At 48.2% G+C, this 14,108-nt stretch overlaps 7 protein-coding genes across 7 annotated transcripts; 4 read left to right on the top strand and 3 right to left on the bottom strand.

Annotated features, from left to right (window-relative positions):
• Positions 1 to 783: 783 nt before the first annotated feature.
• N7481_001423 (uncharacterized protein) lies at positions 784 to 1,320 on the top strand (the record flags this gene model as incomplete). Its single annotated transcript, XM_057260642.1, has 1 exon — positions 784 to 1,320. One exon carries the CDS (start codon positions 784 to 786, stop codon positions 1,318 to 1,320), a length of 537 nt encoding a protein of 178 aa, XP_057128474.1.
• Positions 1,321 to 1,407: 87 nt separating this feature from the next.
• Positions 1,408 to 1,931, top strand: N7481_001424 (uncharacterized protein; the record flags this gene model as incomplete). The annotated part of the gene is made up of 2 exons (XM_057260643.1): positions 1,408 to 1,412; positions 1,496 to 1,931. 2 exons carry the CDS (start codon positions 1,408 to 1,410, stop codon positions 1,929 to 1,931), a joined length of 441 nt encoding a protein of 146 aa, XP_057128475.1.
• Positions 1,932 to 4,373: 2,442 nt separating this feature from the next.
• Positions 4,374 to 6,036, top strand: N7481_001425 (uncharacterized protein; the record flags this gene model as incomplete). Its single annotated transcript, XM_057260644.1, has 3 exons — positions 4,374 to 4,438; positions 4,784 to 5,077; positions 5,178 to 6,036. The coding sequence occupies 3 exons, from the start codon at positions 4,374 to 4,376 to the stop codon at positions 6,034 to 6,036; spliced, it is 1,218 nt and encodes a 405-aa protein (XP_057128476.1).
• A 507-nt stretch (positions 6,037 to 6,543) lies between these two features.
• N7481_001426 (uncharacterized protein) lies at positions 6,544 to 6,885 on the bottom strand (the record flags this gene model as incomplete). The annotated part of the gene is made up of 1 exon (XM_057260645.1): positions 6,544 to 6,885. The coding sequence occupies one exon, from the start codon at positions 6,883 to 6,885 to the stop codon at positions 6,544 to 6,546; it is 342 nt and encodes a 113-aa protein (XP_057128477.1).
• A 677-nt stretch (positions 6,886 to 7,562) lies between these two features.
• N7481_001427 (uncharacterized protein) lies at positions 7,563 to 10,285 on the bottom strand (the record flags this gene model as incomplete). The annotated part of the gene is made up of 8 exons (XM_057260646.1): positions 7,563 to 7,712; positions 7,767 to 8,186; positions 8,236 to 8,308; positions 8,362 to 8,548; positions 8,598 to 9,429; positions 9,480 to 9,598; positions 9,662 to 9,765; positions 9,855 to 10,285. 8 exons carry the CDS (start codon positions 10,283 to 10,285, stop codon positions 7,563 to 7,565), a joined length of 2,316 nt encoding a protein of 771 aa, XP_057128478.1.
• A 669-nt stretch (positions 10,286 to 10,954) lies between these two features.
• Positions 10,955 to 11,733, top strand: N7481_001428 (uncharacterized protein; the record flags this gene model as incomplete). Its single annotated transcript, XM_057260647.1, has 3 exons — positions 10,955 to 11,128; positions 11,178 to 11,473; positions 11,520 to 11,733. The coding sequence occupies 3 exons, from the start codon at positions 10,955 to 10,957 to the stop codon at positions 11,731 to 11,733; spliced, it is 684 nt and encodes a 227-aa protein (XP_057128479.1).
• N7481_001429 (uncharacterized protein) lies at positions 11,696 to 12,829 on the bottom strand (the record flags this gene model as incomplete). The annotated part of the gene is made up of 4 exons (XM_057260648.1): positions 11,696 to 12,299; positions 12,496 to 12,636; positions 12,683 to 12,745; positions 12,816 to 12,829. The coding sequence occupies 4 exons, from the start codon at positions 12,827 to 12,829 to the stop codon at positions 11,696 to 11,698; spliced, it is 822 nt and encodes a 273-aa protein (XP_057128480.1).
• Positions 12,830 to 14,108: the final 1,279 nt, after the last annotated feature.

Below are 14,108 nucleotides of genomic sequence, written 5' to 3' on the forward strand. Positions count from 1 at the left end.
AACATCCTATTTTCGACAGTTAAAGAGCATGTGCCCATGATGACACGAGTAGATAGGTGGGGGCTATCTGGGGGCAGTGGTTCATCTGTGTTGATCGACATGGCCAGGTGGCGTCGAGCCGGCCCGTGGCGATTGCAAACCGTATTGAGGCCGGCACTGCTTCTAGATTTGGCGTCATATTTTGGTCATCTGACGGGGATTTTGTGCCAGGAAGAAAGATATGTCGCTCTTGTGGATTTCGGTACATTGCAGCATTTTCGTCTGGTGTGTGGCCCTCTTCTGGTATCGAAAGAGAAAGTGCTCCACGGTCTATTCTTTCTTGCAAAAATTGGCCGTTTTTCTATAAAGAGACAACAGAAATTCTTTCAGCGTCACAAGAAACCGCCTTCATCTTTTTCAGGCGACTGATGTCTGATTATTATTTTGATAAAAAAAACATTTCCTTTTTGACTGGGCTTTACCTCAAGGGAAAAGAATTGTCTCGCGGTACCAAAATTTAGTTTCTTCCCTTGTGTATTTTTGAGGTGTTGAGATTGAAGCTTCATGATAGTCTATGGATGTTTATTAGCTTTTAATATACACTGATAGCCATCCTACAAATCCTTTTATTTTTCATTTTCAACTTATTTATATACATTTTGATCTTCTGGGACGGGTTAGGGTGAAATAAGTTTGAAGAAGAGCTCCAATCAAATTTTGAAAGCCATTTGAACGATTTATTTGAAATTGGCTACTGTGTTAGCTGCAATATTTGGAATTTCCCTTGTGGAAGCTCACCTAGTCATGGTCGACCCCGTCCCCTACAACTCAGACCCATCTAATAATTCTCCTCTCGACGCATCTGGAAGCAACTTCCCATGCAAAACCACGGGCGATTATTCAGTTATTGAGGAGAACCATATGTTAAAGGGTGAGAGCCAGTCCATGATATTCCATGGTGGTACTACTCACGGCGGTGGCTCTTGCCAAATCAGTATTACGTCGGATCGGTCTCCCAGCAAAGACACTACACGGAGTGTCATTATGTCAATTGAGGGTGGGTGTATGGATGAGACCGTGAGTGACTTCAACATCGGAAGCAGCTCAACGATGGTTACTCATTTCTCGCCCAACTTCACCATTCCTGACAGCTTCAAAGCCGGTCAGTATACAATTGCCTGGACCTGGTTCAACCGTATCGGTAACCGCGAGATGTACATGAACTGCACCCCCATAACCATCACCGAGAATAACTCTTCCTCGAAGGGCTCCGGATCCGCTGAAATCGAGGAAACCTCCCCTTCCCTCCCCTTTTCATTGCCAACATCAACGGCTGCTTGACCAGGCCGTCGTACGATATCCGTTTTCCCAACCCTGGAAATACTATCCAATATCTTGGAGCAGAAGAAAAACTTATTGGAGCTGATGATGACGTTTGTTTCATCGGTGCTGCTACCTGGGGACAAGATGGTTATAGTGCTACTGGATAATCTGCCCATGAAGCTAAAGCATCCAGTTATACCAAAAATTCCACCATCACTACAGATTCTAAATCCCCTACTGCGGCTGGTAGTACTCAAGAGTCCTCAGTCAGCGAGTCACTTGCCGTGAACGTGGCGAACTACTCCACTGAATCTGCAAGCTTTGTCCAGACCAATCCTACGGCGGAAAGTTCCGATAGCTTTATTTGTGCTTCCAGCCCCGGTTCCAAGACGCTCACCGGGTCTTGTTCTGAAGAAGGGATCTGGAACTGCATAGGAGGCACTTATTGGCAGCGCTGTGCTAACGGCGTCTGGACTCCTGAACAGCCGATGCCTGACGGCACTGAGTGTACTGACGGCCCGAGCCAAGATTTTACCATCAAGGCTGCAGCTTTGGACTCCCAGAAGAAAGAGAGCTCCAAAACTCACAGATGCGATGCCCGCAGGCACTCTGAGGAGCCTCGCATCTGATGGCTCGGATGATTCGGCTCTGGGGTGTGTTTACTACTATCCCCTTCATTCATTTCGTTTCAAAACGTCTGGTGTTTCATATCCTGTTCTTTCCCCCAAAATACCTGCAATGGAATAGGTATCTTGACTACATAGCTAGGCTATTCAAGTTGATTAATTTACGTCATTACAACTTTATCATGCTCCAAGACCTTCTTCTGCCATTCATGAAGCTATTCGAACCAAGAAGGGAATTCAAAGTATTGAGGCTGCTCGTATACTGCATCCAAAGCTTGACTGAGTAAGGCTCAATTCATTCAAATCCATATCTCTATGCGATCTTGCGGGAAGCAAGTACAGTCTCGTGTCTAAAAGTAATCTTCCAACTGGTTTACAGTACAGACCATCTGATATTTGCATCGGTAATTGATAGGCTGGAAATGCATGTTGGTCAACAAAGTCAGCCTCCGATAGCCAAATTGAGACCCTCCTTTATCGCTCAAAAGTATGATTGAGCGGATCGCGCATTCTGCAGGTCTTGATAACAACAACAAGCGGCTTCAAAAAACAATACATAAAGCAGTAATCTTACACGCAAACCAGTAAGTAACAGACAAAAAATAAAGCCTAGTTGAAATAGCAAAATCCGTTGCTGCACGTAGGTACTCACATAAACGCCACCTAGACCTCGATCGTGGACTCCACAATCAACGACCATAGCTTATTAGCATTCAATTTCAATCGCAAGATGCTCATTGATAGCCAGTGAGTAAAGTGCATTAAGGGGATCACTGTTGTTTAACAGCCCAGAGCAATAAAGTGTGGGCCCATGTTGACGAACGTCCCGTCCGCACTTATCTACGGCATCGCTGCGAGTTTTGAAACGGTGTCAACAGAGTTGGAGATAAATTAATATGCTAAGCCATCATTAAAAGCCATGATGGCTTGGATTGTGCGTGAGAAAAATGTGTACATGTTGAACCAGCTTCAATTTGAGTGCCAGCGGTGTTGAGGTCCTCACAACTTGTGAGGATCCACAGGGTAAGGGCCCAGTGAAATCATATAAGTACCTGGAGTTTCGCCAGAAGAACGGTCTTTCACAAATATTCCATTGTCATCCTAAACCAAGGTTATCGAAAGCTTTTTGCTTTCGCCCCTGCCTCGGTACAGAGTGAGCCAAAAACGTTATGCATATACGATAGAAGTGGCCCGCTCTATCATCACTGGACTCTCTATATAGGGCATAGACTTCCGTGGACGAAGGTGAGTAGAATGCAGACCCCATATTTCATACGCTGCTAACATGGAAGATGCTTTTTAAAAACCGTCCCCGGCTGTTCTTGTACAGATTTATGTTAAACATGCTTGATACTGATGAAGAAAGGCTACGAAGATGGTACGTTAAAAGTGAAGACAAAAGTCTGTTGACTGATCGCCCATGACAGATCGAGACCACCCACTATACGCAGCAGTAGCTGGCAAAGTGAGTAGAGAAATTGGGTAATTTTGAGCGTGACATCTATTCTGACGATTCATCCTACAGGGACCCTGCTGATCAACCTTGAGCCAGTGGCACGCGTGTTGTAAGCCCTCCCTTGCGTTGCCACCGTCGAATTTTTGTTTTTTAAGAGATGTCGCTGATGTATACGTTTGTCGCAAGATCATTGCAGTCGAGACGACAGATCCCTATTCCGCATTTGCCTTCCAACCAGGCCTGGTCAAGCCAAACCCGATGATGACAGCTGTCGATACTTCCGTTGAAAGGACAATTTCGCTCGAAGTTTCTTCAGCGACCGAAACCTAAGGGGACCCGAAGCCCCTCGATGTGAGATCTGGTAGCATTCCAAAGCGTCCTCACCTTTCCAGCACGATTCTATCTAATGAAAGGCTGACTATCATTGGCAAGTAAACCATAGATATGACCGCCATGAAGCTCGTCTCATGCCAAATCCGAAGCCTCTTCAGCAGCCATGAGCGATCTGGCTTTTGACCGACTGCGCCATCGCAGCATACCGGCCACGATTTACATGCCATCCCATACCATGGCTGATATCGCGAATGTTATCAAGGCCGCTAGCAAGTTTAGTTGCAAACATTCATATTGCGGGGGCTGCTGGCCACTGATATTGGATAAGTATCGCGAGCGAAATTTGCGTGAGTTCTATCGCAATACAGACGGTGCGTTAATGTTGCCACCGTGGCCGAGTCAATAATAAGCTTGTCAAGTACGTTCTCATCGCTCATTGATTTGGTATCCAACTGATTTTGCGACCAACTCGTCAAAATGAAGGTGACCGTTTAACCGCGAAGCCCCCGCAAACCGAGCGACTACTCCCCCTGAATACCACCACCTAAAGGCACGAACCCGCCGGCGGAAGCAGTCTCACGACACTCTGCGTGAAGCCATCGAGATAGCAACGATTTTTCGACAATCTGAAAAGTCCAAGATTGCTTTTGAAGCCGATGGAGATGAAGAGCATATTGATTTTGAGAGTAGCCGTTAATGCGACTGGTGCGACTCACCTCAGGTGAGTCACCTGACAGGCTAACAAGGACGCGCTCTGCCGCGTGACCCACCGCCCTAGACGGGGACCCCGGCCGAACCAGTGGCCGAACCAACACGATAACCTCAGCGAACAAATGATCAGAGTACCAGCGTCATATCCCCACCAGCAAGCGAGAGAAACCATTTACGATATGTCATGATGTACGACAAGACACCGATAACACCGGTCGTCGAGCAATCATTGTCAGGAGACCGGACAGTTGAACCACTGGGCACGAGCAATTGCCGCGACGTTTACGAATCCTTTTCTCCTTCCCCATGGCCGACGACAGTCCTCCAGATTACAGATTGCGCTTGAAAAGACTAGAGGAGAGATACGAACAGGAGAAAGCTCAGCGAAAGAGGGGGAGAGCAAGTGGAAGCAGGCAAAGGAGCGCGAGAAGCAGGAATTAGTTAGGAGACGACAAGCAGAAGAGCGCAACCGACAGACCTCGTTCACCGAGCTCCTCCAGCACTGCCATGATCTTCTCTCCCGCCGGTTAAGAGTCGAGACGCCGTCTCGCTCAACCACTGGCAAAATACCCCTTCCCACCGGAAAATACTGCCCAACACGGTTAGAACATTGGGCGGACTGCCCAGAGCAGCTGCTCAGGGTCTACAGGTCCGTCTCTCAATACCTAGAGTCGAACTCAGCACAAGCGCCGCTTCTATTTTCATCACTAGCCGAGCTAGAAGGACTTGGCCGCCGGTTTTCTCGCAAGCCCCTCAGCAGTGAGCAAGATCGAAGCCTATGAACGTTTCGGAGTGGAGGAGCACGTTCATGATATCATCATCGAGCTATGCAAACTCCTGGCGGCCCGTGACGAGTTTGGCCTCGGTGATGGAATCCAGTTCAGCAACCACACAAACTCCTTGTGCAGGAGCGAACCCTTGGAGACAGATCCGAACCACCTGTCAAGCAGACTCCACCCACGACCAGACCAGTTTTGTATTCATCGTGTCGACCATAACACGATTACTATCCTGACGACTGTCGAGTACAAGCCGCCTCACAAGTTGCCGGTCGCAACTTTACGCATGGGATTGCGACCGATGGATCTATGGAAGGAAATGGTCAGATCTAATAAAATACCGACCGAACCGGATGCGAAGCTGCGGTACAATGCAGAGCGACTGGTCTGCTCTGCGATTGTCCAAGAATATCATGTGATGATTCAAGGAGGACTCGAATATCCCTATCTGACCAACGGAATTTCTCGTGTCCTGCTTCGCGTTCCACGAGATGACCCCACCACGCTCTATTACTTCCTTTGTGATCCACCGAGCGACATGCAGCACACAGCAAGGGATCCATTTCCCCAGCTATCGAGGACCTCAATTGCAAGGGCGTTATGCCATTGTTTGACGGCATTCCGTTTTTACCCGCGCGGGCAAGAGTGGAGAAATTCCGTGCGCCCCCTTCAAAAATGGGTAACAAACTTTGAATATACGCGTTCGCTGATCCCGAGGAAAGAACTCCAGCAGCTTCCCTACTCCGATATCGTAAGTCCTGAGCTTCCGAGTCCGGATACTAGCTCGTCCTATGAATTGCCGTCTTCGTCTACGCTACCATCTCCCTAAGAAGGCCGCCGAATGCCCACATGATCCCAAACCAGCTCTAAACCTTCGGAGATCCGACTGTGTTCGCAATCACCTAATTCGTCCGGGTCAGACACAAATCAAGCTGCTGGCCACACGCATAGGATCAGTCAAGTCGCGTCGTCACCGTCCGCTCAGCGATCAGGTCGCCAGCAGGAGCGCAGAAGTGACCAAGACAATCATTCGCGGCGGTGTGATGTACAATTTTGTACGTAACGATGTTTACTCGGCTTACAAGCCACGAGCTCCCAGGGTGCGCTGTGTCCAAACGTGGACCATCATTGCGGGAGCCAGGTCGACCCGTGTCGGCATCCTCTCTCGGCCCAAAAGTTGGCGGCTTCGCTCAAAAGACAATTGGACAAAAACATCGATCGTTGTATTCCTCTTGGTGGTTGTGGCTTGTACGGTGCCCCTTTCAACCTGACTTGCATAAAGTAAGATTACACGGTCATCGGCAAAGGCACCACTTCGGGGCTGTGGAAAGAAGTTTCACGCGAAGCCCAGGTGTCTCAGATCTTGCGCAAAGCTGAAGGATCTGCTGTACCTGTGTTTTTGGGATCCATTGGCCTGGCCAAAATTTAAATTCTGCATGGCGGTGGAGAGATCTGCCATAAGCTTGTCATGGGCTGCAGCGATGAGAGCGCCGCCACGATGGAGTTGACACAACAGCTTCGCCGGGAGATCCATAGGTCGAACAAAGAAGTGAAGGCTTTGGGTGTAATCCATGAAGACCGCAGGCGAGACAATGTCCTTTGGAGTGAAGACCCTGGGCGTGCTTTGACCATCGACTTTCGCAGTTCTACTTTGAGGTGCCGACTGGCTAAGCAGCATTCGGGGGTCACAAAACGACGACCATGTCGAGTGGAGGCAGCAGATACAAAACGTTTTCGTGTTATTTGATCAGAAAATGTTCTTTCGACCTGCTAACTCAGCGATCTTATTTTGAGTACCCAAATTTAATCAGAATTTCCTGCGTGATGCGAGTTTCGCGCTCGCGGGCCCGTCGACCGTCGAGTTGCCAAAACCTGGTCGGTCAACGCTAATTGAGCGAGCATTGTGCTGTTCAAGAATTCTATTGGCAATTGCAACAGCTGGTAATTGTATTCGCCTGGTCATGGAAACTGACAGAAGTTGGCGGTCCGAACGCGGAAAGAACAACGGCACGCGCCACACCGTTTTCTTAGAAGAGTTTTTGCAGGGCGGCAGTCCAAAGTTAAAGGCGTCATCATTGCCGGTGAAATGTGCAGCAAGCTTCTATTGTCAACTATATATTTTGAGACGAAGTGCGCTCTTTATCCATATGCTTTGACGTCTCCGAGACATTACGTGGGCTCTCAAACTTGAGAAATGGGGTGTTTCATCATGACAAGATCATCATAAAAGCATTGCAGACTATTATTCAATACTAAAACGCAAGACTGTCGTGTACTAACCGAAATAATCACTATATAGATTCAAGGGCTCTAATGGACAGCGGAATGATGCGCTGAGGCTTGCAGTCTCAGCCATTAGACATACATCCCTTCAACAGGACCCTTCCTCCCAAATTCCTCCGAGAACTTCTTGTTCGATTCCGCTGCTAACTCCAGGTACTTATAACTGACCCGCGCGGTATCTGCCTCAGCAAGAGCATGTGCAATCGCCGCGATATTTTTGATCTAGTTGACCGGGAGTCAGCAAGTTACATATCTGCGCAACAAGATGAAACTTACCTCTCGTCCATTGAGAGCCAAGGACTCCAAATGCTGAATCTCGTCCTTATCAACTACAGCGGGTCCTTGCATTGTTCGAGCTTTGGCCAAGAAGGTGGACCAGAGACCCCTGCGGAAGTCTCTTGTTAAATCCTGGTACTCGATTATCAAATGAGTTCGGCTCAGAATTGCTTCATCGAAGTGTATGCCTCGGTTTGAGGTCAAGAAAAGCACTCCCTGATAATACTCAAGCTTTCGGAGAAATACAGTGACCAGGCGATTGTGACTATCGTGGAATTCGGTCCGACTCGCCATGAACGCATCCGCTTCGTCCAAAAGAAGAATGGCATTGAAATGCTTTGCAATTTTGAAGATGATTTCAAGTTGTGATTCAAGTGCGTGGGAGTCCCCATGGTCGACAACAAGCTCACCCGCAGATATCTGAGAAGGTCAGCTAGTTCAGTCATTGCACGGAACGGGTTTCTGATACCGAGTAGAGAGGGCGCTTGAAATACTCCGACGTTGCCTCGACAGTAAAAGTCTTCCCGACGCCTGGCGGACCGCTAACACAAGTCAGTTGAAGAATTTGCAGGGCTTCTGGAATTTGCCGACATACTTTAGTAGCACGTTGAGCCCTTGACCTTTGCCATCGATCACGTCGTCGAAAGGTACGGTTGGTATAAGACCTAGACGCGTTTTCGCCAGCGACAAGAGCATTGTCTTGGTATCCGATCGAATCTGAAGACAATCGAATGTTCCAGGTGACCAATCAATGTCCCTAAGAGCACTGACTGCGCACTCCACTAGAATCGCATTAGCTCGAAACAGTGACTTCGCAGTTTTGTCACATACAGAACATTTTCTCCTTGAAAGTGAAACAGCAAACGGTTGGGCACGCGACTAGTAAATCGGCTTCGCTCAGCTCTCGTGCATCTACGCCGTCTCCTCGCATTCTCTCCTTCTCTCGCTCACGGTCTTCCATGAACATTGCGTCAATATCAAAGACTTGAATGCCATCTTTTTCTTTCACCCCTAGATCGCGGAGAGACGGTCGGGAGTAATTTGGCTGCATTTCATGGAAAAAAGCGGCGTCCACTGCGACTCGACTGTCGATCTTGGCTTTGACGGTCTTCCCCTTGTTGATAAAGAATGCGTTGCCTTTACAGTGCCGCATGTGCGAGCCGGCAAAATCCCGAAACTTTTGGCCTCTTCCGACCAGGTCTTTCCTGACTTGGTCGTGACTTGGATGGTGGCGAAGAGGGAAGGCCTCTAGGCTCTCGATCGGCTTCGACCCTCGGAATTTTGCAAGGCGTAGAAAGATACCAGCCTCGCCGAATTTGACTCCATCATAATCGAGAAATCGGCATTCAAGGTTGAACCACGTCTCATCATTCTGTGTGATCTCTTCCCCAGCGTCGAATATGACACACCGTGGCTCTTTTGTACCGAAGCATCTTGTGAAAACATGAGAGCCCGGTTTAAAAAGCGCCCAGAGGAGGTCATAAGTAATGTGGTTGTGCAGCAGCATTGACTCGAGACGCTGCGAGATGGTTGAATATGCTTCCTTGAGGTGGTTGATGAGCAAGCAGAGATGCTGATGTGGTGATTCACATTCTGAGTGGTTCATATTTTCAGCATACTTGTCCAACTCTGGGAGAAAATGGAAAAGGGTCTTTTGCTCGATCTAAAGCCATGTTAGTGATCTTATCAGATATAGTACTCTGCTTCATTTACCGATGGCTTGTCCTCCATCAGGCTGATGGTCTTGATGCCGTCCAGAACCACGCGCAGGATGTCGCGCAGGCCTTTCGACTGGATGTCAATGTACGACGTCACGTCCTCGGAAACTCGGTCTGGGAATACTATTACTATGACTTTCATCATTGGGAAATCAATCAGGTAACGGCATCACGTACCCACACGCTCACGAACTATGAATGCATATTTGGCATACTCGTCCAGGACCTCGCTTGTCTCAGCCGATTCCGCAGTCTTGTATTTGCAAGTATCTTTGTTCCAGCTATAACCGTGTCAGATTTCTTCTGAAGGTGAACGGGAGAAGACGGAAGGGGGACGTTTGATTGGGCCAGATGAATTCTGGTGACATACGTTTCTTTGACTGTCTTGAATTGGGGTGGCAACCACTTCTCAAATGATTGGAAGTCCTCTGGTGTTGTGCAGATGGGAAGCTTGGGATCAAACCCATCTTGCCCAGGAATTCTCTCCCGTTCATCGCTTGTGGAAGAAGACTGAGCAGGCATAGTTGCCACGGAAAGTTTAGCCGAAGCGCTTTCATCGTGGCTGAGCTTGGCCATCAAATGTTTTAGTCGAACTATGTCGAGTCGCGGTGAGGGCTGGTCCTGGGAGACAGGAGTGCTTGGAGGTTCTTGGTCGGTAAGATCGAACAGCACGTTCTCAAGAAACACACCAAAGAGATGCATCAGATCCTTCAAGGTCGCAGGGGGCATTGTCGACCCCTTAGTTGGGCTATCAGGTGGCGTCAAGCCTTGGTGACAGGAGGAGGAAGTCTTCAGTGCCATGTCGTGCAATTTGGACGACTGGGAAATATCTGTGTGTATGGGAAGCTAGTATGAAGTTGACCAAACTGGAAAGCCAATGATGAAGGGAAAGCTCATTAAGAATCTGAGGAATTGCTCCTTATATATTTATTACTCCGGACTTTGTTATTTTTCGTGGTCAAGATGTTGCTTCCCCTCGGGTTTTCGGCATTGAGTGCACTGCATGGTGCATGCATGGTATACGAGGTAAGGTGCCAATTTCAATTGGATAGATCCAGGTATCATTCAACTGGAGGTGTCGCATTTGCATCCAGGCACCATATCATGGTGTCGTTCTAAGTTCTACAGGTGTCGGAAGCACTAGCGTAAAAATGTGGTAGAGTGAATGACCAACTGTAGCGACGATCACAGAATTGTGATCCCTGTGGAACAGCAGCACAGAGTTGTGATCCCTGCGGAACGGTAGCACAGAATTGTGATCCCTGACGGATATTTTCTCGGCAGGCCATGGGTATCACACAACTGTGTTCCCTGAGGTACCTAAAGCATACAAGCCGGAACGGGAATGCCCGTGGCCGAAGTGGGGTTGGGGTTTCACGGCCAAGGAAAATTAATTCTCCGGACAGTTCCAACCGACCACTGCCCCGCAGCTGTTTGCATCATCGGCTTCAGGCACAGCCGGTCTCAGTTATGGCATCAACCGCATTTACGCTAGACGTGGCGAGGCACTGTCTCCTCGAGGAGGGGTTTTTTGATTTGAATGACTCAACAGTTGGTAATCGCGTCTCGGAGATGGAAAGACGGGGTTTCCCGTACCTCACCGAATATGGCATGGACTTTTGCAAGCAATTTGCCTTTGACGAAGTAAGCGGAATGAGACGTTTCTGTGACTACCGTCTAATCATCTTCACAGCGAATCCGATCTATCCTCGAATCCTCCCTCGAACGGTGTAGCCTCGGACACTGGCTTAGATACGAAGAGTTCCCTGGCCACGTCGAATGCTTCAGGAGGGGTGGTCCTAAAGCTGGTCGCCGTGTCCTAATGGTGCATCTTTGGGCCAAAGGATCGCGAGTGGAGTATTATACCCTTTCACATACTCACAACTTGGCGACTACGAAGGGGAGAAGGTCCTTATACGAGATTCCCCAATCCGAGCTGGATCGTGTGGGCTCTCAGCCCGAGGTGAAGGATTTTCCAGATGGTGGCTTGTAAGTGATAGCTATGTATTACAATCTCAAGTTCTAACAGCCGTAGGGTGATTCTAGATGCTAGACTCGGTTTTCAGATCGAGCAAGGATATGCCATTACGTTTCTTTTTGCCACGGATGAAGTGATCGCCAACTGGGCGAAGATGTCCCTTCCATACTCAAAGGGACTGGAACAGAAAGTCAGGGACCTAGAATTGCTGAGCGCAAAAATCGGACTGAACTTCACGTTTGAGGGTCCGGGTGGAAGCACAGAGGGTTAGCGCTCATTGCTGTAACTTCTGTGGTCATATCTATAATATCGTCTTGTGCCGCCCATCCGGTCGTCAATGCTGGGACACTGTTCATAATCTGAAGGATAGGGGCATCAAAATCTTGTAGCAAGTCAAAACCTTGGGTTTGACCTTCTCCGGTATTGAAGTACATTTCCTCCGATGACATGTTCGGGTTAATAGGATCGGCCATGGTGGCCAGCCGAGGTAATGTTATAGGCGACTGCATCGGAATTGAGGGTGCAGATAGATCAATGTGAGCTGAGCCAAGCTGGCGAAGACTGTCACTCTCATTGATCTGGCGAAGACTTTTGTCCAAAGCCGTCATACCGCCGTCGAAGTCGGCTCGAGGTCCCGAGAAATCGGAGCCCAAAGTTGCCACGTCCCATTTCCGTTTCTTCCCCATGATAACTCCCGATCGACACTGCCTCATTGCGAGAGCTAGTTGTATGTCGGATTGTTCGCGTAGTTCATCGCATGTTTTCTTGACGAATGCTCGCTTTCTATCACATGCTCCATCATGTCTACCGGCATGTCTAATGAATTCGCTCACGAGCCTGAAAACTTTGAAACAGCACACACACACTTCCTCACATGTGACGTCTGCATGAAGGATTAATGGCAAGCAATTTTTCAGAGATGAGAGCACTTGCGTTGTTGGAAATGCCGCCGGAGTCCCTGCATTTTTGGAAATGGCTTCGCTCGTTTACAGGATGGACAGAAATGCCCTTTGGGAGCTCCAGTCTCCCTTACTGCGCCAATAGTATTTCCGGCGTTTCTGTCATCATCGCTTTCGCCTTGATCGTTATCGCTCCTGTCTCGGCAGTCATCGCCATTGATCCTTGAATGGGTTCGACACCGCTCGAGTTCAGCTTGCAGGTGCTGTTCGCGGGACTGGAAGAAGTCAGCTAAGTCATTTCTTTATCTCAGCGTTACTAACCCGATATTCTTCGAGATGTTCGCGTAGATTGTTTTCTGTTTCAAAGAAAGCTGAGCATGCACACTGTGGTTGTGTATTTGACATTGTTGATGGTGCTGCAGAAGAGCTAAAGATGTGGGGGGGGGTGGTCTACCCGGCTTCTCCCATGGTTGGTGGCAAGGTCACGTGGAAGAAAGATTAGTCAGAATTTAAGAAACGTAATTGGCTGTAGGTGCGGACCGAGACACGGTCGCAATCTAATAAATACTGAGCACGGTCGCCGCCGTTGGGCAGCGAGACCATCAACTTCTCACTCACAGAACTCCTGTCTTGCTCTGAAATAACGACTCAAGTTACCAAGACAAACTTCTCTACCTGTTCTTACCTTGAAGAGAACGAAAATGGTCCCGTGTGAAACCTGCGGAGGCAAAGGAATCGTGAAAGATATTGCATGTCCAACTTGCAGTGGCAAGAATTAAAGATCAGCAGGTGAGCAATATTCAAGCCAAAAAACTTCATCCTTGGTAATTTTGGAACACAAGAGCGTTTATTTAACCTATTCTTTGCGGATATAATTGCAGCCGGAATGTTCACGCGGGAAAATCGTGCGGATTGGTACAATGCCATACCCTACGCACATACGATCACATGATCGGGGTTACATATTTTCCTGCCCGGAACTCAGGCCGCCGGGATGGTTGCATTGAAATAACAACACTCCACCCAATTATGCGGCCGACTTGTATTGTCTATATTCTCCCTTATTTCCTTTTATGCACTTGGATCTGAAAAAAAACACGGACGCCTGAAGTTTAGGTACGTAAACTACTCTCCACCTAGAATGTGCGTTCTAATCCAAAAGTTGGTCAGGTTTCCCATCCACTATTTTCGAAGAGCATTCGTGTGGATCGAGGGATTGCTGTATCAGTGCCTTCTAGATTCTCTGACGGTTTTGAGTTGTTGCTCAAATATGCCCGTTTCCGTTCCGAATGTTGGTTTTTTTTTGTAAAAAATGGATTCATTTGATATTGAGACATCTCTCTCAATGTCACGCGGAGTTATCGGATCACTGTGAGTAGATCATTACCAATAGACCATCTCTGGTGACCACTATTCTGCTGCAAATTCCAAGAGTATCTCGCAACCATGCTGACGCTATGCGAAGCCTGAAACGGGCTTGGGTCTTGTCAAATATCCTGCAAGACATGCCGATAGTGCGCCAAGTAGGCCAGTCCGCGACGTGGGAGTTCGGCACGTTGAGACCTACATATGTGAAAGTAGTGTCGGCCAAGTTAGTGTGCCGTTGAGAAAAAGTAACTTATACTGAGACGTAGGAAATTTAACGTATTTTTGAATCCAACATCCAAGTTATTACATATAGAACTGAGGCATCTATTTGAAATAAATGACTGTTCCACTGATCGGTGCTCCTGAGGACAGTCAAATA

The sequence above is a fragment of the Penicillium waksmanii genome, assembly GCF_028829765.1.
Source record: "Penicillium waksmanii strain IBT 27052 chromosome Unknown utg000001l:1.0-4852451.0:1.0-4856178.0, whole genome shotgun sequence".
In the NCBI taxonomy this organism is placed as follows: domain Eukaryota; kingdom Fungi; phylum Ascomycota; class Eurotiomycetes; order Eurotiales; family Aspergillaceae; genus Penicillium; species Penicillium waksmanii.